At 39.5% G+C, this 22202-nt stretch overlaps 1 protein-coding gene across 11 annotated transcripts in view; it reads right to left on the bottom strand.

Annotated features, from left to right (window-relative positions):
• The window catches only part of EHBP1 (EH domain binding protein 1), a 211109-nt gene that overhangs the window by 80667 nt on the left and 108240 nt on the right, over window positions 1-22202 (bottom strand). For all 11 annotated transcript variants that reach the window (XM_021555826.3, XM_077781833.1, XM_031504209.2 and 8 more), the window contains one exon: window positions 20852-21035. In XM_021555826.3, the coding sequence (XP_021411501.1) occupies window positions 20852-21035 (184 nt within the window). The remainder of the gene's footprint in view (window positions 1-20851; window positions 21036-22202) is intronic.

The raw sequence follows: 22202 nt of genomic DNA, 5'->3' as shown, positions 1-22202 counted from the left end.
GAAAGTGCTTACGTTTTGTAATCCTGTCAACAATTCAAATCGGCATGAACGAATCCATTAATGACAAGACAAATATCTCCAAATACACTGAATTAACAAGGATATACAAAATAGGGAAGGAAAAGCAGCAATAAATTATAAACTACCAGACACAAGATTTTAATCAGAGAAAGAAATATTGCATAGGAGTTGCCAGACTGTTACTCCAGATTCAGTGAAGTAATAAAGATGGTGTTTTTCTCTTGCTTTCTTTACAAACTTGAAGCAAAATCCAGTAACTAATCAATGACCTCAAATTTAAGGTGCTATGTTACTTAAAATATATTTGCTATTGTAAGTTACATACATGGAAATAACACTACTGAGAGAAAATAACCAAAATAGCATTATTAAATACTGGAAAGGTGATATTTTAACAAATTATTAATGCAAAAAGCTACTTCTTCCAATCATAGAGCACTACTTACCAGATATATTAACTGTTAATTATAAAGGCTTCATACTTGTTGGTGAAACTCTCAACAAAAATGGTAGATTTTCCAGTCACCACCTAAATGCTTTCTGATTAACTCTGAAATTGCCTTAGGCAATATTGCCATTTGAATTACCTTACTTTAATTACTTATCTAACAAACTGAAGATGCAACTGAATTTAAAACCAGGTTTTAAAGAATGAAATACAAAGGTATTAAGCCAATAAATTTAGCAGAATTTCACACTTTATTTAAAAATTTATTCTAAAATTATCAGTGTTTAAGAAGATGGACTGCAGTTCTTTGAACATCTGGAGCCTTTTTCTGCGTTTGTCTTTCCACTTACGTTAGATTTTCTAAAAGCACTTTTTCCAGAATACGGAAGATTTAGGACATGCATAATGTGCATAACACGCACAGTTTTCTCTTCTCTTACCTGATTTAGTAGAAATTGTATAAGGTTTTCTTTCCACACTTATTAGTCCGTGTTTCTTTGATAAAGGTGAAGTTAATACCATGACAATGTTATGCTCCTAATCACCACCTGCGTCAAAGCCTTCATTATTTAATCTATGATAAAAGCATTCAACTCCAGACACAATGGAAATACAGAAGAAAAGGCAGAACTGTGTGTGAGCACTTGACATGCCTTCAGAGGAGTTAACAAATGTTAGTTTTAGTTTCTTTTTCGTGTGTGCGCGAAAAATTATCATGCAAAACATTTTCTTTTGATATCAGTATGTTGGACATACTAATTACTGGCGTGGTGCAAACACAATTACTACCAAGTGCCTATTTCCAGCATGTATTTGCTCCACATGATTGGTAGGAACTAATCAGATGAAATGAAAATTTAATAACCTTTTTCTTGCATCATTCTTTTCAGCATTGACTACACACTTCTTCCGAACGACACAGCAGCCATGACTTGCCTTTCTGAGCTCAGCAGCTGATGTCCCTGCAAACTCGGCTGGAAATGCAACTAAAAATCCTGAGATATCCCCACCAGACTGTCAGAGCTGCTCACGGATAACAGGTTATGGAATCCAGCACAAGTGGCTCCTGTCCAGCCATGGAGCAGCCACGGCGAGCGCGAGCTCCCCGAGCTCCGACCCAAACGCAGCCTCGTGCCCATGGGCTGAGCAGCTGGAGTCAGCACTGCCTTCAGGATATCTTCGTTCCACACTCAACAAAAGCACTCAAGTCTCTGTTCTTCTTTTTACACATTCTGGAAGCTCAGTTGATATGTTTGATAGTGTATGCATTTTTTTCTCTTGGGAGATTATCCCATCAGACCATTACTCTACGCTAACAAGAGGACAATAGCTTAAAGAATTAGGCTGCATCACCACACTTAAAAATACTCAAATAGGTGTTTTTGCTGCTCTGAGGAACCCAGCAGCAGGCACAGTGATGGCTCACAGAGCGAGGGTAGAGCTGCATCTCTGACACACAGCCCAACACTCAGGAGAAGAAAATCAAGGAGGACCTCAGGGGCTTGTAGACAGGTTGCATGGGGGTAGAGGTGTTTAAAGAAGGCAGGAGTGTTGAAGCCCAGAAGAGAAAGATGCAGAGAGGAGTAAGGGAGGAAAAGGAAAAAAACCTATTTGTAATCCAGGTGGAAGACATACGTGAGTTGAGTTTTATATTGAGGAACACAACTCCTAGAAGAGCAAAGGAGCTGAGACGACAACCCAGGACTGGTAATTAACTGCAGGAAAGGAAGCTCAGATTGAGATAGGGCTGCAAGTCAGAATAGGGAAGACCTACAAACAATGAACAAGCAAGTTTTTTTTCCCTCAAGAGGCAAGTACAGACACTGGCCTCTAACTTATTTGACTGAGCAAAATACAAGGGATTTTCCCGTGCCCCTATCAAAACCACGACGCTGTCTGGGCTCACTGAAAATTGTGCAACCACTAAAATGCAAGCTAAGGTAAATGAAAGTAAGGCACAAGTAGGTGAGTGAAAATGTGCAGCATGTGGCTGGATGTAGAAATCCAGGAAAATAGCTGAACTGAACAGTCTGAAAAGCTGTATAAAGGTGCAATAGAAACAAGACAATAAATACATTTCAGTCAAGTAGAAAAGTTTATATCCTCAAAATTATATTCTAAAATTTTATTTTTTAAACAACACAGGACTTCACCCATAGGAATGTCCCACTAGCCTGGGAATATCAGAATTTGAATATGGTTCATTTAATAGAATTTATGCCTTTGGCAAGGTCTGTATGTGTCCAACATGGATTCAATTTTGCTTATTCTGGGCTGTGGAACAGTCTGAGCATAAGTCAAAAAGTGGTTTTTACCAGTATCATGAATATCAAATACAATATGGAAAGAGTCTGCAAAGATAGAATAGGACACCTTTCTGTTTTATTCCAAAAATGGAGAAAATATCATTGTGACCCAGTTGTGCTGACATGTTCTTTACTTAGGGTTGTTAAGTATTTTTGACATAGCAGGTCACCATAGGATGACAATTTAGTGACACACAAGTGGCATTGCTCTTTGCTTCTAGTAAGGGAAGATCACACATGTATTAGAAAACACACATTTCCTAGAAAGAAATATTAGTTCTGCTATTCTGTTACTCTGATAAACAAATTGATCAGTTTAGGAGTACATTGTTTAACTTTGTGTTCTCTATTTGCATGGTGCAAAATGTCTCTGCTTCCTACTGTCCCTAAAAATGAAAGAGATATGAAAACCCAGCTGCTGGACACAAGATTCACTGAATTTATTTTCTATATATCATTAATAATGAGCATTTAGGTAACCTCCAGGTTTCATCAGCAGCAGACATCTTAAAAGTTTTACCTTCCTCACTCTTCTGATTGTGCCTACAGCTAGTGTGGATATGCAATAAAATACAAACTTTTATCTCAAAAGCCTGAGGCATAAGCTTTAAATTGCTTATCACTTTACAGGTTTCGTTTTGGCACAACCAAACCAGCCCATGCCCAATCCCAACCCAATATTTAAACATTTGCCTGAGCTGACATGATGCTCTCCTGTTTGAACGTGGCAAGGTGAAGAGGAAGGTGAAATCCTTGGGACACACCTCAAGTTAATAGTTGGTTAAGTAGGTCTGAGTATTTCATGCAAAAGGGTTTTCAGTTGCCTGTTATATATTTTGATGGCCAGGAGTCTGGAAAGAGCTTTTCCAAACCATACCTGGGCAAAGGCAGGAAAACAAGCCTGCAGATGGCTGCCTCTGGTTACTTGGAGCACCAAGGAAGTGGTCTGGTAGAAAATTGCAGTATGCCATCATACAATTGAAATGTGCACACGTATATAACCTACAGGCATCCAGTGCACAAAGATGGGAGAGACAGCAGTAACAAAGGCTACTGCTAAGTACTTAATTTTGTAACTTTTGTAATTATCTGGTAGCCTCCTTTTGCTTTTTACTTTGTCTAGTAATGAAGTAACATTTTCTTAGCCGAGTCTTTTAGGGTTTTGGTTTGGTTTTCATTGTCAGGGATTAAAAGGATGAAAGAAGCCAAGAATTCAGAACTAAACTCTAAACCTTCAGAACCAAAATTCACAACACATCAACTGCTGGCCAATTGCCTCGTTTGCGCAACAGGACACAAGGCTGTCTGCTCTTGGCAATCAATTAAGAGCAAGGCAGACCATTTATTTCCAGATGACAACCTCCCCCGTGGATGTTCTTAGCAGAGAAGAACAGGACTGCACAGGAGTGTGGGCAGCTCATCAGGCTGAGAAGCCCTAAATTTATTAGCTAATTGCAAGGAGAAGATTATGTTAATGAACTGGTAAAAGGGAAACAAATCTGAGACAACATAATGAATCGGTTACTTATGCGGAAGTAATTTCACCTGATGGTCAGTACAGGCAGGAAAAAAGTTACAGTGATCTCCTTCTCAGACTGAACTATTAAAAAGGGATTGGCCGAGGCTCACCTAGCTTCTCTTCCCTGAGGTGGCATAATCTTTGTCTTGAGCGCCGTGTTTTCAATTAAAAATCTCAAGAAAAGCAATGGAACTCATACCATTAGGCAGGAGCGAGCACGGAGCTCGGGCTCTGATGATTACCCGTATTTATAATGTAACAGTATGAAGAGATGCCATGCAGGGATGGGGCCTCATTTCTGTGCTCTCAGAAGACAAGGCAGTGTCTTGTGTCCACCTTCCTTCCTCCAGCCGGCCCGGTGGCGTGTGGGCTGAGCGCTCTGCTCTCATGTCATCTGTGCTGGAAGCCCAGATGAGCTACCAGGATGCTGCTGCTTCACAATCCCTGGCTCTCTGCCACGATGGGAACGTTCAGGGCTTTGGGCAGCTTGCCAGAATTAAGCAACTTAAACCACAGATGAGGAATAGCAATTTTCAAAGCTTTTAACTTTGTTAAATGTGAACTGAACTAGCAAAACGCACCTCCCTGGGCCCAAGGCTATCTCTGCCACATTTCAAAGGCCTGCAGCAAACAATGGAAGTGTTAGAGCTTGTCAGAAAAGGTCACAAGAATCTCTTCTAAAAGAAAGCACAAGGCAAACTAAAAATGAGAGTCACTGCCAATTCTTCCTAAAAACAGTGAACTCTTGTTGCTTTTGCAGGAATTTCTTTTGACAGAGCCATTAAATAAACACAAGTCATTATCCTACTCTTCTGAACATTTCAACAGACACAGTTTTTTCAGGTAACCTTCTGATGTTGGCTCATTAAAGGTGACATTGCTCAGAACTTTATAGTTACCTATTTTGCAAATCTACTGCATCATTTATATTAATGCCCGACTATAGGCAGATTTATGGAAGCATTAGCCCTTACCTATGAGAAATCTTTGTTTGAAATACTTGAGAACACAACACAGATGCCAGATTTGTGCTGGTATTGCAGTAACACAGGAAAACAATCTCTGTTTGGCTGTGCTTAGAGCACTCAGTATTTTTAAGCCTGGTATTGATGTCACAGTACCTCTGAAGGCCATAGTACACTCTTGGGTGACAGCAGAAATAAAATCAGTATATTTTACAATCCTGCACGAGGTGCTGGTACCCATGAGCTGCTGGTACCCATGAGCTGGCACCAGCCATAAAGAGGGATATCCTTAAAGCTCCTGAGGACAGCAAGAGATAAGTGAGAATTTAATGGAAACAAGTTTTTGCCTTGATAAACTACTGCATCAGGAGCTGACTCTATGTAAACAATCACGAGATGGAGGTTAACAAAAATATTGTTTCCCTCCTCAGTGCTAAGGAGAAGCTGTCCATAGATGATGGGAAGACATCTGAAATGCTCAGTACTTTTTTTTTTTTTTTTTTCCCTACAAATCAGATGGAGACTTGCATTACTCATACAGGCACAGAAAGGTCAGATTTCAGCCCCATGTGAAAACAGCTTAGATAAACCAGAAGCTTTCAGATCAGCTGAACACATTTAATGTAATCCTAAAGTCCTGGAAGAACCAATATGAAACAACATCCAAAATGGTCAGTTTGGAAGCTTGAACACAGAGGAGAATATTAGAAGTGTAGGAAAAGACTGCATTTCCTCCTGTGCATAAGAAAAAGGACAAATAGCAAGAATGCAGAGAAGCAAATGAAAAAGAGGTGGAACAAATAATTAAGGCCCTTCTTAAGAAATCAACAAGAGAGAAGCAGGGAGTAGAGAAGCATCAAATAACAGATTACAGATGTAGCTGAGCTCTTTTAATTGTCTTTCAAGATGCTCTCAGAAGGAAGCATGGAAAACAGAGCCTTAATGAGACTCATATAGGTGCAAAACAGACTGGAAAACTATACCCAAGACTAGTGTAAAGTGATTCTTGGAATTATGCATTGAAATAAGAGCATTTCTTAGGTTCAGTGAAAGTCTGAAATAGGAAGGTGAACGATGCACTGGACAAGCAGCTGAGATGGACATCAAATGCACCAAAAGAGCTCCAATCACATAAAAAGGAGTAAAGTTCTGAAAAAAGCAGTATGAAATTCAATAGCTACAAGTGAAACATAGGAAGGAGCAATCATTTACATAAATGCAGGATAAGGAAGAACTGGTTAGGTAACAGCTCTTCACAAAAGGATATGGGGGAAACAGTCTATTCAAGCTGAACATAAAGTCAACAACATCAAGTTGTTATGAAAAAGACAAACATTGTACTGAGATGTACAGACAGGAATAAAGCTTGCAAGATCAAGAATGCCTCTCTCACTCCACTTAGTATTGACAAAACCACATCTAAAATTTTACATTCAGCTGTCCCTGATGCAGAGTGTAAGGAAGATGAGCTGAAAGAAAATTGGTGGGGGGAGAAAAATGAAGAAAGCTGAAGCACATTTAGGTCATTTATGCTATGAACAAATGATAGAGCAAACTAACAGGGTAAGTCATCAAGCATGCAAAATTCCAAAGAAGAAAGCAAACCCTTTGACCCCCGCACCAGTGTTTACCAAAACAAGGTTACAGGCTTTAGTTGCTTGAGGTCAGACATCAGGAGGAGCAATCTATAAAGCAGTATAATGAAAATGTGAAAATGGAGCACTCAAGACTGCCCGGGAAGGCCATGGATGCTTCATTACTGTTTAACAACAGGTCACAGAAATCTCTCATTTTGTAAAGGAGAACTTAGCCTCTGTGCAAGTAGAAAGACCAAGTGATCTTTCAGATGTGCTTCAGACCAGCATTATCAGTGTCTCTTGCCTCCAGAACATCCAGCTCACGTGGGCTGCTGCCACCAGGGAGCAGGAGCCTGGCAGAGCTCCCTTCCATACTCTGGCTGCAGGGAAAGCCAGCTGGAAAACCCCTAATTCCCACCAAGCACCACTTCACACTGGCCTCTCAGTTCAATCACCAACCAAAAACCCCCCATTTCCCATTTTAAAAATTAATCCTAGCATGGAGGTCCTGATATTATTCATTCCATAAGCAACTCGTGCACCAATCCCTCTACGTTCATCAGATCTCCTTGCAAAGCACAGCGTATTTTGCTTTTTTTCCTGGCACACAGCCATCTGAATACAGAGGAAGTTCAATAGCCACTAACAACTCTCCAAATGAAAAACTGTACAGCTGTACAGTTTACAACTCTCTCAGTTGTTTAGGAGACTGGCTATTGACTACAAGCCCACCACTCCAACTGCTGCTCGGGAGGACTGCCAGAGAGGAAGGCACATTTCCACAGAGTCACAAAGCCACTTTAAAATCTAGGATATCATTACAAAGGTTTTGTCATCTGCAAGGTGAGAGTTCAGGTCATACCCAGGACAACAGTCAGAAAAAGCCCAGCAGTCACAGCTGGGTGAAATGAGGGATTTAGGCAAACAGAAACACATAAGCAACACTGGTAACCAAATCAGCTCTCAGCCACAGCGGAGATGTCACAGACTGAACTGAGAGACAAAGATTACCTTAGAGGGTTTTTAAAAGAAAAAACAGGATGACAACACTTGAAAAAGCCTTCTCTACCAGAAACAGCATGCTTCACTCTCAAGCACCACTCATAAGCAACACAGAAAACAAAAAAGCATTACTAAATAAAGCAAGTGAAAAATTAAGGAATGACAGGCTTGAATATTCTTGCTTTAGTTGCCCAACAGAATGAGCATTATTTAAGCAGTGTGAAGGCAGATTGTTATCTTTACCTCTCTGAATAGTACCTTATTCTGTGAATAGTCCCCATGGAATAACAGCCACTACTCAAGGATTCAATGGCTTAATGAACATAACAAGACTGGCACAATCTGGAGCTTAATTTGCATGCAGTTTGAATATTTTTGCTTTATTAGTTTCATTTCAAAATAAAAATACATGTAAAAGTAACAGCAATTCAAGTGCCACTTGGCTTAACATATATTTTTCCAGGAATGCTTACATTATTCAAATTTGCTAATTGCTAGGACTTGTTCAGCTAAAAGGAGAAATACATGTTAAATGAAAATATCCTTTTTGTTTTATAATATGTAATTAACACAAGCTTTTCTAGCTTCAACACTGTCAAATCTATCCTCTTGAAAAATACACACATAATTTTCATGCGACAAATTAAATTTGGTGTGGTTATGCTTTTAGCACTCAACAAGTAAAAGCTTGTAAATGAAAAGCTGAAGCATAAAGGTATGGCAAGTCTCATTTAAGAAATCAAAATCTTTGGGAGAGAGGAATTCTCTCCTGCAGAACTCAAGAAAAGCTGGTAATAATTAAATACTGCCTCTGATTAACACTTTATACTACATGTTTATGTTGAAAGCCCTTGTTTAAGCAGATCATGATACAAACCTAATCAAATCACTGAATTTCATTCTCTTATGATGCCTGGCTAATAACCACACAACAGTTGGAAACTGTCAAAATATTTTACAGCTCAATTGTAATTCCCATCCAAGTCTAAGCATGCAGTAATTGGGCGTTAGCCACGTTCCAGGGGTGTTACAGCAATGCACAACAGTCAGATCTTCTGGGTCTCATTTTTTTAAACACATGTAAAACTCCTAAATGATCCCTAGGATCTACTCCTTAAAATTTTGAACATTGTCCACACAGATAGCTTTTTTCATTAATTCGACATAGTACTTATGTTAACATTTTTAAAATTAGCTTGCTATTTGGAACTACAGAATTTGTTCAGCAGCTTTTTCTATTTCCTTGGTTTAAATTCCCTAAAGAAAAAATATTTTGTGAGATAAATAAACGAATAAACACTTTGAGCAAAAGGTTACACGGGAAATATTGTAATATTACTTGAGACAAAATGCTGATTTTGACTTTGAGGAACAAATTTTGCAGCTCATATGTACATGGAGTAAGAGAGAAAGTGAGAAAAGAAGGGTAAGAGAGAAAAGAGAGAAAGCTAAGAGACAGAAGAAGGGTACTGCCACAACAGGGTGATGTGAAGAAGCAAACAGGGTTTTCAGCATGCACTATTACACCTGCACTGTGCACACAGGATCCAGACAATGGACTGGGTTTTCCTGAACAGACAAGTCCATAGGCATTGCTGATTGGAGTCTGCATTTCTAAGGCAGTATCAGAGATACACATTCCTGTCTCCCTGGTCTTTCAACACTCTTCCAATCATTAATCCATGCATTAACTGTCATTAACTCCCAGTGACAGGCAATGACATCACTGGATCCCCAACACATTAATGTCCATTGGATTAAAATCCTCAGGAGGAGTCATGCCTTTGAGCTTCCACAAATGGAAGAAAGTGTTACATTTCAAGTGCCTTTTGGACTCAGTTTACACGGTGTGTTAAATAAAATTAAGCACTGCTGCCAGGTTCTCTACTGGTCCCCAGATGATGTGATGATGATTGTGGTGGGTGTGAGCTGCTTGTGATTCCAAACACTCATCTGCAGGCAGAACTAGGGAACACCTGGACAGAAGGACTGCACCAGGAGACTTCAGTCTTTCAGTCAGTTATTAGAGGGAGCATCAGGGGAAGGTATCAGCTGCTCTTTCTTGCATGGGGGGATGAGATGAGATTTATCAGAGAAGCCCAAAGGAGCTACACAGGCTCAATCTTCAGCCAGCACAAATGCAGAAAACTCACACTCGAGCCTCAGACATCATCTTTAACATGTCTGATCATGTTGAGCTGTTACAACATGTAGAGCACTTATCACTCACACATCTCAGTCTCCTGCAATGCTTTTCACTGCACAAGCACCTCGGGATAGGTGGAGGAGGGAAAAGAAGGGAGCCTTCATTCCTACACAGAATTTCCATGCTTTGGGAAGTGTAAATTAGAGCATTACGACTCGTCTGACAGTAAGTTTGCTAATAAATGTGTAGCAACATATCTAATTGCATAAGGAGAGATTAAATGATTATGACAGTCTTTGAAATGGGGAGAATAAAGGGAAGAGAAAGTTAATGTAAAGGGACAGCTCTGGTAACAATAAACTAGCTGCAATTTCCAAACTTTGGTAAATTTATAAAAGCCAACTGCTCTAAATAAGCTTCCAGTGGCACCTACAAAGTTTGTTCAATACTGAGCATTAGTTCCAAGTTACATGAACTTCTAAAAATTATTCAAAGGTGCAGGACCATCATCTTAAAAACACAAGTTTTTCACACTTTGGGCAACACTCAGCAGCAGAAGCATCAGCCAAGACATGACTGGGAAGCAAGCACAGCAACATCATTTGATTAACACCTACCTTACCTTTAAAGCTGTAGAGGAGGGGAGTTCAAAGGAAGTTTTCCCTACACTTACAATAAAACTTAAGAGAGTACTCAAACAGAAGTGCTGAAGCTCTAGTGGGAGAACGACAAGTTGATAAATATATAGAGTGCACAATGCTTTAGTCATAGTTCAGCTTGTCAATGAGTTACATTCAAGGAAGTTTTTTTCTTTACCACATCTAAATACTAGAAAGTCATTTAGCAATGATTTTTATTTTCTCCTGTCCATAAAACCTTGGCAGTGTTAGGTGCTGGTACTTAACAATCCCTCCTGCAAGTCTGGGTGGGAGGAAGCAGGAAGAGGAGGGCACTGGACTCTCAGAAGAGGAGTTTAGGTAGGCAAGGTGGGTCTCACTGGTCCCCCAAAACCTCTTTTGCAGCTGGTAGAGCCTGGCTGTTCAGAAGATTCTCAAGAAGCTGCAAGCAGATTAAGGAATGCTATCTCTGTCCTTACATTATGGAACACTACAGAGGTATTTTATGTCCTAAGTCAGACAGCAGAAACATATTTGTAACTAACTGGACTACAAAAAGAGGTCAATTCTCATGGAATTTAAGCCCACAACTCACAGCCAAACTCATCACCAGTTTTTAAAAGAATCCTCTAAGCTAAGAAGGACAAAACAAATTGAGAATATAGAAGGATTTGGTATCTTTTACTCTCTTTTTGCTCAATACATATGAAAATAACCCATTTAAACTTTTTTTTTTTTTTTTAATGTGAATCTATCTTTCAAATAGTTCCTATCAGATATGCATTTTCCAGTGTCATTTAGATCACCTGAGGATCCACACAGAGTCCATCAGTCATGCAGAGACAGAAGCAAGGACCATGTTATGGAGTTTAAGGATGTGAAATGGCTAAAATCTGGTCAGAAAATAGGCCCATTGCACAATCTTGCTTTCTTTATTCTTTTTCTTCTGTATTGGGCATGAAAAGCTGGCAGAGCAACTGTCAGAGAAAGTGAGGCTGAGGTGATGAAGGACCAATTACACTTCATCTGTGCCCAAAAAAACCCAAAACACAGAAACCCACACAAGACCCAAAATCCAGAGCAATACATTTCATTTGCCTGGGGACTAGTCACAGTACTGGCTTCCTCCAAGAAAGGAAGGAAACACTTTTCCAAAAGAGTTTTGCTCTGAAGCAAACCTTGTAATGTCCCATGTGTTGTGTGGTTTCTAGGATTCTTTAAATGCTCGCAAAAAAAGACAGGTTGTGATTTTAAATCAACCACTTACGTATCCAAGGAGAGCAGAAATGGAAGAACATTTCAAAAACGTGGAGGTTCTCATTGGAATTATTTTCTGCTATTCCCTATTACTCAGACCTATGCCACATTTTGGTCCTACATTTGAAAACAATGATAAGTATGCAAACATTACAAAAGATATTATCCTAAAAGAAAACCTAATTCTAGCAGGCAAAACCCCAAACATATTTCTTATAAAATCTAATCCTGCTGCTATAAAGAAATGTAAAAACAGTTAAACGCCTTCACAAAGAAAACTCCTTCCCTGAAAACCCCTCAAAAGCAATTTTTCTTCTTACTTTTTTTTCTTTTTTAGTGGTAACAGTCCACTAGCATTTTAGGTAGAGTGGAAAAGTTGTGGTTCCAGTTATAACCACACTGAGCATTGCAAGAATATGTAGTTTGCCATGTTTTTTTACATGGAAGCCACCGACTGGGTTCTGATCTACACTCCCGTGTCTCAATAAAAGGTGGAATCCCATTATGTTACTGAGTCCCTGCTGTCCATGACAACCATGACAGATGACTTACCAACAGCACAGAGGGCCAGGAGAGCACTTCAGAACAGCATCAATTCTGCAGCATTGCTTTACAGTGCTACACACAAAGCCTTTCAGAGTTCCTGAGAGCACTTTGGCAATGTTAAGAAAAGGGCTCATGGTGTCACAGAATATTGTTATTATGAATTATGAAACAGATTCTAGAACAAACACTTGAAAAATGATCTGTTAAGCCATCTGTATCAAATTGGTGTCTGAATTCACTTTCTAGAAAGCTTAAATGTAGATAATAAGCATATATTTCTTATATATAAAGGTATATATGTATAAAATATTTATATATTGTTATAAAAGTATACATATATATAACTTTGTATGTAACTATATACACCTACAGAAAGAAAATATACTCTCTCCCCATACAGAAAGAAACACCCCAAGCTCACTTGAAGTAACAGAAACACATCCTGGCTATACGCTTTTTAAGTAAAAATTATTTTCATTATGCTCCAGAAGCATAAAAGACAAGGCAGCTAATTGGAAAAAAAAAAAGAAAAACTACAAAAATAGAACACTCCTTTGATTTATAATATTTATGGTGGTATAACATTTTGGGGTATTTGAAAGGTTGTTTGGCTGAGTTGAGATTCCAGTTCCTTGTCTCATAGCTGTTGATGAAGTGAGGTAGAATGAAGATTTTAGCTGGCCTACCAAAGAAAAGGAGACTGTACTCTCCCTTGTGGCTCACCCTCCCAACACACAAAGGACAACAAAGGGGTTAGAAACAACTCTAACCTGCCCCAGTTCACATCTGTGAAACCTTGCCTGGAAAGACTTCACTGCTCTGGAGCATAACTGAGGGGCAACTCAAGGACCCCAATTTCCCCCTGCCTTCAGTGGACTCTGCATAATGCTTGCAAGAATGCAGGCATGTAAGAGTCACCATCCCGAGGTTCCTCCAAAATGCATTCCTCTGGTTCTGCTGCCTGCCTGTGACAGCCTCTCCCCCAGCTGTGCAGGCACAATTTGAGCACCTGTGTGCACATCTGGGAGCTTAATGCTGGTCCCAACTGAGCCCACAGGGAAACAAAGGCAACTTCCTACAGCCACAGTGGGCATTAATCCCTGCCACACAAGCAACACTGATGTGCTCTTCGTGCTAAAGGTTCCAGGCATGAATATGAAGTTGCTCCTAGTCTCTGAAACCTTAACCAAGGTAAAAAAAAAATTAGCCATGAAGCCTCCAGTACCTGGAGAGCTGTGTTCTTCAAGGATATTCTATCCCAGCTAAAAATGGGGGCAGGGAGTTTGGGGTAATTTTTTTGTTTAGTTTTATTTGTGTTTGCAGGGAGGGGGTGCTTGTTTGTTTGTGTCTGGTGAAATACTCCTTATTTTGGGAATGACTCCTTATTTTGGGTAGACATGTTACACCTACTGAGTATCCTGTGGCACAGCATCTGCAAGTGGGAGCCCACAGCTCACCCAGCAAGCTCTGCTCTAAAGGAATATGGGGAGAGGCAGGATAAGATGTATTAGAAGATGTTTCATCATGCTACATCCTCTGAATCCAAATGATTTTTCCCCTGTGAGAGACTGCCCTCTCAACACTATAGCTCTCTTTAAAGTGGTGTAAGCATTTAATCAGTGACTGTTTAATCACGCTTTTAATATTCACGCTGAGCTAATATATTAAGCTCACCAATATTTTTAAGAACATTTACAAGGTGATTTCCTTAATGGCTTTAGTTTCTAGCTAGCTTCTCAAATCCTTTTCATTGAGCTAGAGCACATGGTTTCATTCACACTTTAAAAGCTTTTCCTACACATGCCTTTCAAAGCTGATTTGTCTGAATTAGACATATGAACAATATCTAAATTCTGTGCATTACTCATTGCTACAAACTATGAACTGTCATTCAGGAGTTAACACAATTATCTGCTAAACTGCAAAACAGCTCTTGTCAATAATGAAACTAAGTAAAATACATTTGCACATCCTCTTTTTATTGAGATAAAAACAAATTTGGTATATCTAAAACCTACACATAAAACTACTTAAGTTGTATCAGAAAGAGTTCTTGCTTTAAATATATTTTAAACATTTTTCTTCCTTTACTCCCTTTTATTAACAGTCTCTGTACAGAGTGCCTGCACTGTATTCACTTGAGATTTATCTATATATGCTTCTGCACAGGACAAATTAAACCATAAAATAGTAGCAGGATCTGGATTTTGTATTCAAATGGCTGATTCCCCAGCAAAACAACATCTCTTTTTTCCTGTATACTCTATTTTTGTCTTCTTTAAAACAACTCAGAAATAATGTGAACCTAAAACTATGGTCCATGCCACAAACCCCTCAGACAGCTCATACAGTGACAGTTGCAGAGAACAGAGTTCTGCTGCTGAAAGAATAGAGAGAAATAGATTTAAAAGGAGGCAGTGAATCAAAAAACCCTGCCTTCAGCTTGATGCCAATAAAAACCAGAATCACTCAGTTCCTTTGGATTGCTTTCTATTTATTTTCTTTTCTTTTATGCTGTTAATATTTTAGGAAATTGTTGGGTTTTCCCCCCCCTTTTTTTTTGTCACCACAGACACTCCCTTTAGGCAACCGTGCATCAACAATCCTCCCACGTTCAAAGTCGGCTACATCTGTTGCTCTTTCCCATTGTTGAAAATTCCTGCCTTAATCCTATTTGACTTTATTCATGCAAAGGTCATCCTGAATTCAACAAATGGAGGAGCGATAGCAGGCACACTGTTGAACATGGCTAAGAAATGCTCTTGTAGAACATGCAGCTAGCGTGCCGGCACTATCGCACAAGGACTGGCTTTATTATGCAGCCCCTTGGCACCAGAGCTCTCTTGCAGCCTCAACTGGAAACATATTTCTCCTTGCAACTCAGGAATCCAACATTTCCCTTCTAACTGGCTTGATGTGCTCTCCTTTTAAAAAGGTTTGTGCTTCACTTGCATTTGCTGGTGGCTAGGAGTGTAACATACACATAGAATACCTGAGCGTTTCACATGCCCTAAGGTTTGGATTCTGGCACCCATGGATTCCCTTTTTCTCCTGGATTCTACCTCTGAGTGTATCTAGCTTCACAAATCTAACCTGCCTGCTTAAAACTAACTGTGATCACAATTTCAAATAAATTGGGCAAAATTCTATCTAAAAATAGTCCTACAAAGCAAGGTAGAACAGCTAAAACCAATACCTCATTTTAGGGCCATCATTGCATTGTAGATTTGCTTACAAATGCCATCTATTTTGATTTTAGACTTATTTTTCTTTCCCAGCAACAAAAAGCATTCTAGCTTAAAGCTCTGATTTATTCCTATGCTTAAGTATCTGACCCAAACCAAAGAACATTTAGCAGAAACAGTGAATTAGTACGCAAACCAAAGTTAACTATCAGACTGATTTATGAAGGGAAGATAATTATTTCTGTAACATGTCCATAACTCATCATGACAGAAGCAAGGAATATTTATTCATGCACACTAATTTCCAGTTTGAGGTGCTTGCCAACCACGATGAACCAAACCCATCCCTCAGGCAAGCAGAGCCAGGCACATTGTTAATGTGCTCCTTTCACTGAGTGCTGCACCAGGGGCCATGGATGGGCCAGGGATGGTGGAGAGAGCACCAAGGACTTTATCTAAACCAGCCCCAGCTCGAGGTAACAGCTGAAAGTTAAATTCTACAATGTCAGCTTCTACAGATTGTGTTGAGGCCCCTGTTAGGTGCAAGGGAACATTGGAAAGAATCAAAGATTTCATTTGAAAACCTGTCCTGTACTCTGCTTGTGTGGTTCTTGTAAAGGAACCTGATAATAAGGTATCAAAACTATACAGAAAAAGGATGGATTTTTCTCAGGGTTTTTTTGCAAAGATTTTGAGGATTTTTGTTTTGATGATGGTTGAAAAAGGTCTTAGGAGAGGAGAAGTGCTCCCTCTTTCTAGTACCTTTTAAAGAGCAAAGCTTGACCTAAACATGAGCCTGTGAAGCCAGCATGAGAATCAAAGCCCTCCAGGTGACAAACCACAGGAAGGTGCTCCTCCAGCACCTGCATCAGGTGCCCATGGCCTTGTGCCATCTGCCTGCCTCTCCACAGCTCCCTTCTGTCAGAGAAGCGAAGGCAAATAACTCACAGGAAACAGAATGAAATAAAAGCCCTCACTAGGATAGGATTTTCAGATGACATCTCTCAGGAGCTGGCCCAGATCTCCCTAGAGCTGCCCAATGCAGATGTTTGGGCAGGCCAGGGCTGCTCTGGCTGTCCAGATTCCCTTGTCCTCTGGGAGGGAAACCAAACACTGCCATGGAAGAGATGATATTTAGGAACCACAGCACTCCAGGAATCTCAATGAACCTTTTCCACAACTACTGAAGAAGTATTTTATGACAACAAATCTGAGATCTATAATTTGTAAATGTAAGTTTAAATTTAAAATACAGAAAGTGAGGCCTGGAATGTCACAATGCTGGTGCAGTTACCAAGCCTTACTGGCACAGACATTTTGCAGAAGTGATAACTGCTGCAACCCAGAATTGCTGCAGGCACTGACAAAATTTCCATCAATTTCATTAGGAGCTACATTGCACCAATAATGCACAAATACCTTAAACAGCAATTATGAAAATGACAGAAGTGGTCAAGCATTTATCAACCTGACCATAATGTATATTAATTTGCAATGAAAAATATCTTTCCAGGACAGCACTGGAGACTTGTTCTCATCATCTCCACTCCTAATAAGGACCAAAAGAAGGAACAGTCAAACACTTAAGTAGCAGCACTTAGAGTTGTCAAATCAAGTGTTCAAAGATTATGTTTATAAATACATTTTATTAATACCCTTTCTATAATATATATACTGAATATATATATATATATATGTATTTAATAAAAACAGAGGTCCACAAAAAAAATCCACCTCCAGATTACTGTAAGCAAATGCTTTTGAGCTTTCAGTGCGAGTCACCTAAGACCTGACCTTGCAGAAATTGTGTGTTTTAGGCTAGTTCATGTGACAGAAGACAGTACACTGTCAGCTGCATGGCACTACAGTCAAGCCAACAGCTCTGCTAATTTATCCAGGTTGGATGCAGCTGTGAACTTGAGAAAAAAAAACCCCAACTAACAAACCACCACAGTCCAAAATCTGGTTCAAGAGATCAGCTTAGCACCACCTAAGGGATCCATGAGAGAGGGAAGGATGCCATTCAGTGCTCCTGGACAGCACTCAATTGTCACAGGGATGACAGTGCCTTTGCTTGGCTCAGCACTCAGCTGGACTGGCTCCCTGCAGAGCAGAACATTCAGCGTGGCATCAGTGGGACCAAGCTGGAGTCACCAAATAGAACACACCTGTTTACTTTCAATAGTTTAATGGCAATGGCAGACACCTGATGGATTCATGAGGCAACAACATGAGCTTTGGCTAAAGTCTGGCAACAAACTGAATACACCAAATCCCAAGAAAAGCCTCTCCCAGAATTGGTTCCTGAAAGTGAAGGGCATATGCTGTCCTTCAAAAGGAGTCAATGAGTAAATATCAATCCAGTGCAAGAAGTATTTTCTTCTAACATTTAAAAATAACTCTGTATTTGAGGATGCTTACCTGTTTCCTCCTGCTCCCTAGCAAATAATTCTTTACCTCCTACATAAATGCAGTAGCATTCCTGCCCCCTCATTCTCAGAAAGACAATAAAATCCTTGATTGTGCAGAGACAGATTGCTTTAGCTTCTCTACCATAAGATATAGGTGCCAGCTCTGGGACTGATCTTCTTTCAAATAAATTCAACATAATGAAGAGAAGAAATCTGGCTGAGACTTCACTCTGCTGAAATTCATATGTCTATTTTGTAATCAGCTAAAGCAATGATGAGCACTGATATGCATGCTATGTACTGGTCTGATACATTTTGAGCCTGAGACCTCATTTATTTTCCACAAGTCAACAAGAGGGGGAAATTTAAAGTCTCTGTCACCTCTGTGAAAGGCAGCACCTGGTTATCCAAACCGTGTAAAGAGCAGTAACAGATGTGTAACAGTAACAAGCCCAACGAGGTTTCAGCACTGCTGGGCTTGACAGCACTGTTGCAGTGTGATGACTGAAGAGCTTAATTACAGCTTTGCACTTTGTCAGACTCACCTAAATAGACTCAGCATACCATAGTTTTCAAGTCATTTGAGACGATTAACTGTGGGGTAACTCCAGATCTCAGACTCTGCACTGTAAGCTCTCTCTGATGACTCAGATTAGTTTGGAGGAGATACACAAGACAGGAGAGAATTAAGATATTCCTTTAGGAAGTGTGAATAGATAAAAAAATTTGAAAGCAAAACTTCCTCCAAACTCAGATATGACAAATACTGAGCTAATTCTGTGGGCTGAAGAGCTGGACCTTCATGGAGTGTTAAGCCCTGCCTTATCTAAGATGATGACTGACCCTTCCTCACCTGCACAGCTGACAGGAGATCTCCAAGTGATCAAAAGGGCCTGCTCAAGGGGGAGACACTGAAGAGGCTTGGAAGGGTTTGCTACTACAGCTGACTGCTTATCACTCAATAAACTTGCTGGTGTGTAGATGGCAATGACAGCATTTGGATATTTTGCATTTGGCCAATGTGTTGAATGCCACTAGCATGTAAAGGGAAAATGAGCACCAAATATTCCGTCAAAGATTTGCAGGGGTGCTTTTGGAATATTTTTCCTTAAACTCTGAAGTTCTATTATTAATGCTGTGTTTGTGTAGTTTAAAGATTAACATTTCTGCTCCACGGGCATTTCCTATGGCAACAAGCAAGACAGGGAATTGAACCTGCTGAAACCAATCAGCCTCTGGTATAACTCCCAAAACTTTCTGTGCACAGCAAAACACTGACTAAGACACATGATTTAAGCTCCCTTTGCCTAAGTTTACAGGACTATTCCCTTACATAAGGGCATGAGCTAAGTTCATGTTTGTATAGTGCCTATACCTTTGGATGGAAGTTTTTATGGAGTTGCTAAACATTGGCTCTATTATTGAGCAATAAACAAGTCATTTCTGCCAACACTCCAAGTCCCACCTGGGCACTATTTTGTACTGTTCTGTGAGAAAACGGTTTCTTTTCTTTTAAATGCCAGTACTTTTCCAAATTTCAAGAAGCATTCCAAGTAAAGTGCTTTTGATCTGAGTGCAAAGCAATTCAAGCACAGAAAAAACCACTATGCTTACAGAAAGCTTTCTGCATTGCAAGTGACCGTACAATATTTTAACACACCCACTCAGCAAAACTTTCCACTGTAATATAATGAACCAGGACATTGCATCTGCTTTGGAGCCTTCCCTAATGTCTCCTATCCTCCAAAACCCTGTTAAAATAATTAATTAAAGCTTTCCTATAAAAGAGCATGTGATCACAGAGCTCCACCTTCCCTCCCAGCCCTAATGAAAATCAGCGTTTCAGCAAGTGGACCTCTGCTGGTCTCAGCAGAGGTCAGGGGCAGAAAGGTGGGCTGCAAGCAGGCAGGCACCAAAATATTCACCAAGTAACACCACACAGAAAAGCAGGAACTACCTGACTGCCCATAACAGCACAGTCTTCTCAGTGAATTCGATCCTGAATTTTTTCTTAAATCAATTCCATCTTTCAGACACGCTAAAGCTTCATCTAGGGCAGACAAAAACTGCAACAACCAAACTCAGTAGTAACATGTTCTTTCAGCACAGCAAAGACATGTATGAAGCAGAGAGACACATTTCCTTGGATGCAAACCCTTACTTATACTATTAAATGCTTGTTTTATTTATAGAAAAAGCACAAGTGGTGCTAACTGCTGAAACACTGGAGTTGAAACCCACACTGACAGAAGTTGGCTGTTGTAATAATAAAACACCCACACCTCACATTATCACTTCCACTAAAATTAACTCTGTTTTTCCCTTGAAAAACAAATGGATGTGCATATGTAAACATCATTAGTCTGGACATTCCTATAAACATCTAATCTGATTTAAAGTAGACTGTCTTTTTTTTTTTTTTTTTTTAAATTACTTCAACATATCTTTGGAATTGGACATAGATAAATCCCAATACAAATATACAGTACTAAGCTTTTAAAACCCAGATTTATGACACAAATGTGAAGACTCTTCAACAGGGGCAAGGCTTAGGAGCACCAAAACAGATCAGGACAAAGCACTGTTCAATGTGATTTTCCTCCTTCTTCATGGCATATCCAGCTGCCCTGTAACACTGGTTACTAGAAGACTTTTCTTTGAAACTGCAGTTGCTGTTACTGTTGTATTAAATCCTTAAAGAAAAATACAAGCTCCTACTGTCACACCCTCCCTATGAACCAAGTGAACAGAGACAAGCTTTTAAGATGCCTGAAGAAATAAACAGGATGTTTGCAATGCACAGAAAGGTACTGTTGTGAACAAAGACAAAATTTTGGTATGAAAAGCTTACCTTAGGAGAGGAAGAAAGCTCCCTCGATGCAGGAACTGCTGACACGTTCTCACTTATGCTCATCTCTGTCTTTGGCAAGAGGTTTGGGGGTTCAGGAGCCTTTCTTTTCATCTTCTTTTCTGGTTCTTGCAGAGCAACTTTAATTAAAGCAGGGCTTGGTTTTGGTTCATAAAATGGATTTGATCTAATTAAAAAAAGGGAAACACAGTTCTTTGCTATCTCCTTGGAAATAAAACCAAAAATAAGACCTGCTTAGGAAAGTCAATGACTGAAATGCTTTTATTACCCCACATAATAAGGTTTTACCTTTATACACTTTTAAATACTACATTTTCATACAATTGGAAAGTAAGTTACAATAGCTAAAACTGGATTATTCAGTCACAATTTCCATAATTTTTTATAAAGTCCTGTAAATTGCAGAGGTTTTATCAACTAACTCTTCAATTATACTTCACTATCTATCAAAGAGTGATCTGATTTTTTACAAGATCAATACGAAAAAATGTGAGTGGAGCTGCTGGGTGTTTGACACTCTAATGAAGAGGATAAAGACAGCTTGATTAGAACAATTAAGAATCAGGAACTGGTACAGTCATGCTCCACAGGGCTTTAGAGGCCTCACTCTTGGCTGTTCACTTTTGGAAAGTTTGGCCTCCTTGGGTACACATTCAGCCTCAAGTGTATTCCAAACTCTGTAGTTCACAGGTGACACACCATTTTAAGAAAACTCCTTAGGTGAGAGAACAAAGTGAGAAAACCACATCTGACTTGCATATATCTCTCTGCAGACACCAGTAGGCATCACCTGCCTATTTTGAAAGTGGTTTTTGTAACTAAACCTTAGTTGGGAATGTTACAGAGTAAAAACCTTCCACCAAGTAGATGCAGTCCAAAGAATTATCCTTAACTCAAGTGTCCATGTTCCAACTCTGCATTTGTACCACCCAAAGTGAATACCTCCACAGCCAAATTCTGCCAAATTTTATGTTTGCTTGATACATCAAATATCAATCAATAATATATCAAATAATGGCTTCTTCTACACACCTACTAAAGCCAGCAGCTTTGTATTTTGCTAAGGATACTTACAGGCATCTTTTTTGCACTGAATTATTTCATTAATACTAATTGCTTTTCATATTTTGCAGTGCAAAACTGGACAGTTAGTTATGAAATGGATACATTAATTTATTCTTTTCTAGTCCCTCTTTCTCCTGCAAGATACATTTATCCTATACTCAAACTATGATTCCCAACAATCTATCTGCATGCAGTCATTATATGCAGTGTAACCAGCCACAACAAATAACCTCAGTCCCTTGAAGTCCCTTACAATTCAACTCCAGAT

This window comes from Lonchura striata, chromosome 3 (assembly GCF_046129695.1).
Source record: "Lonchura striata isolate bLonStr1 chromosome 3, bLonStr1.mat, whole genome shotgun sequence".
In the NCBI taxonomy this organism is placed as follows: domain Eukaryota; kingdom Metazoa; phylum Chordata; class Aves; order Passeriformes; family Estrildidae; genus Lonchura; species Lonchura striata.
Note: the sequence above shows the minus strand (reverse complement) of the source record. Positions and strands in the feature narration are given on the sequence as shown.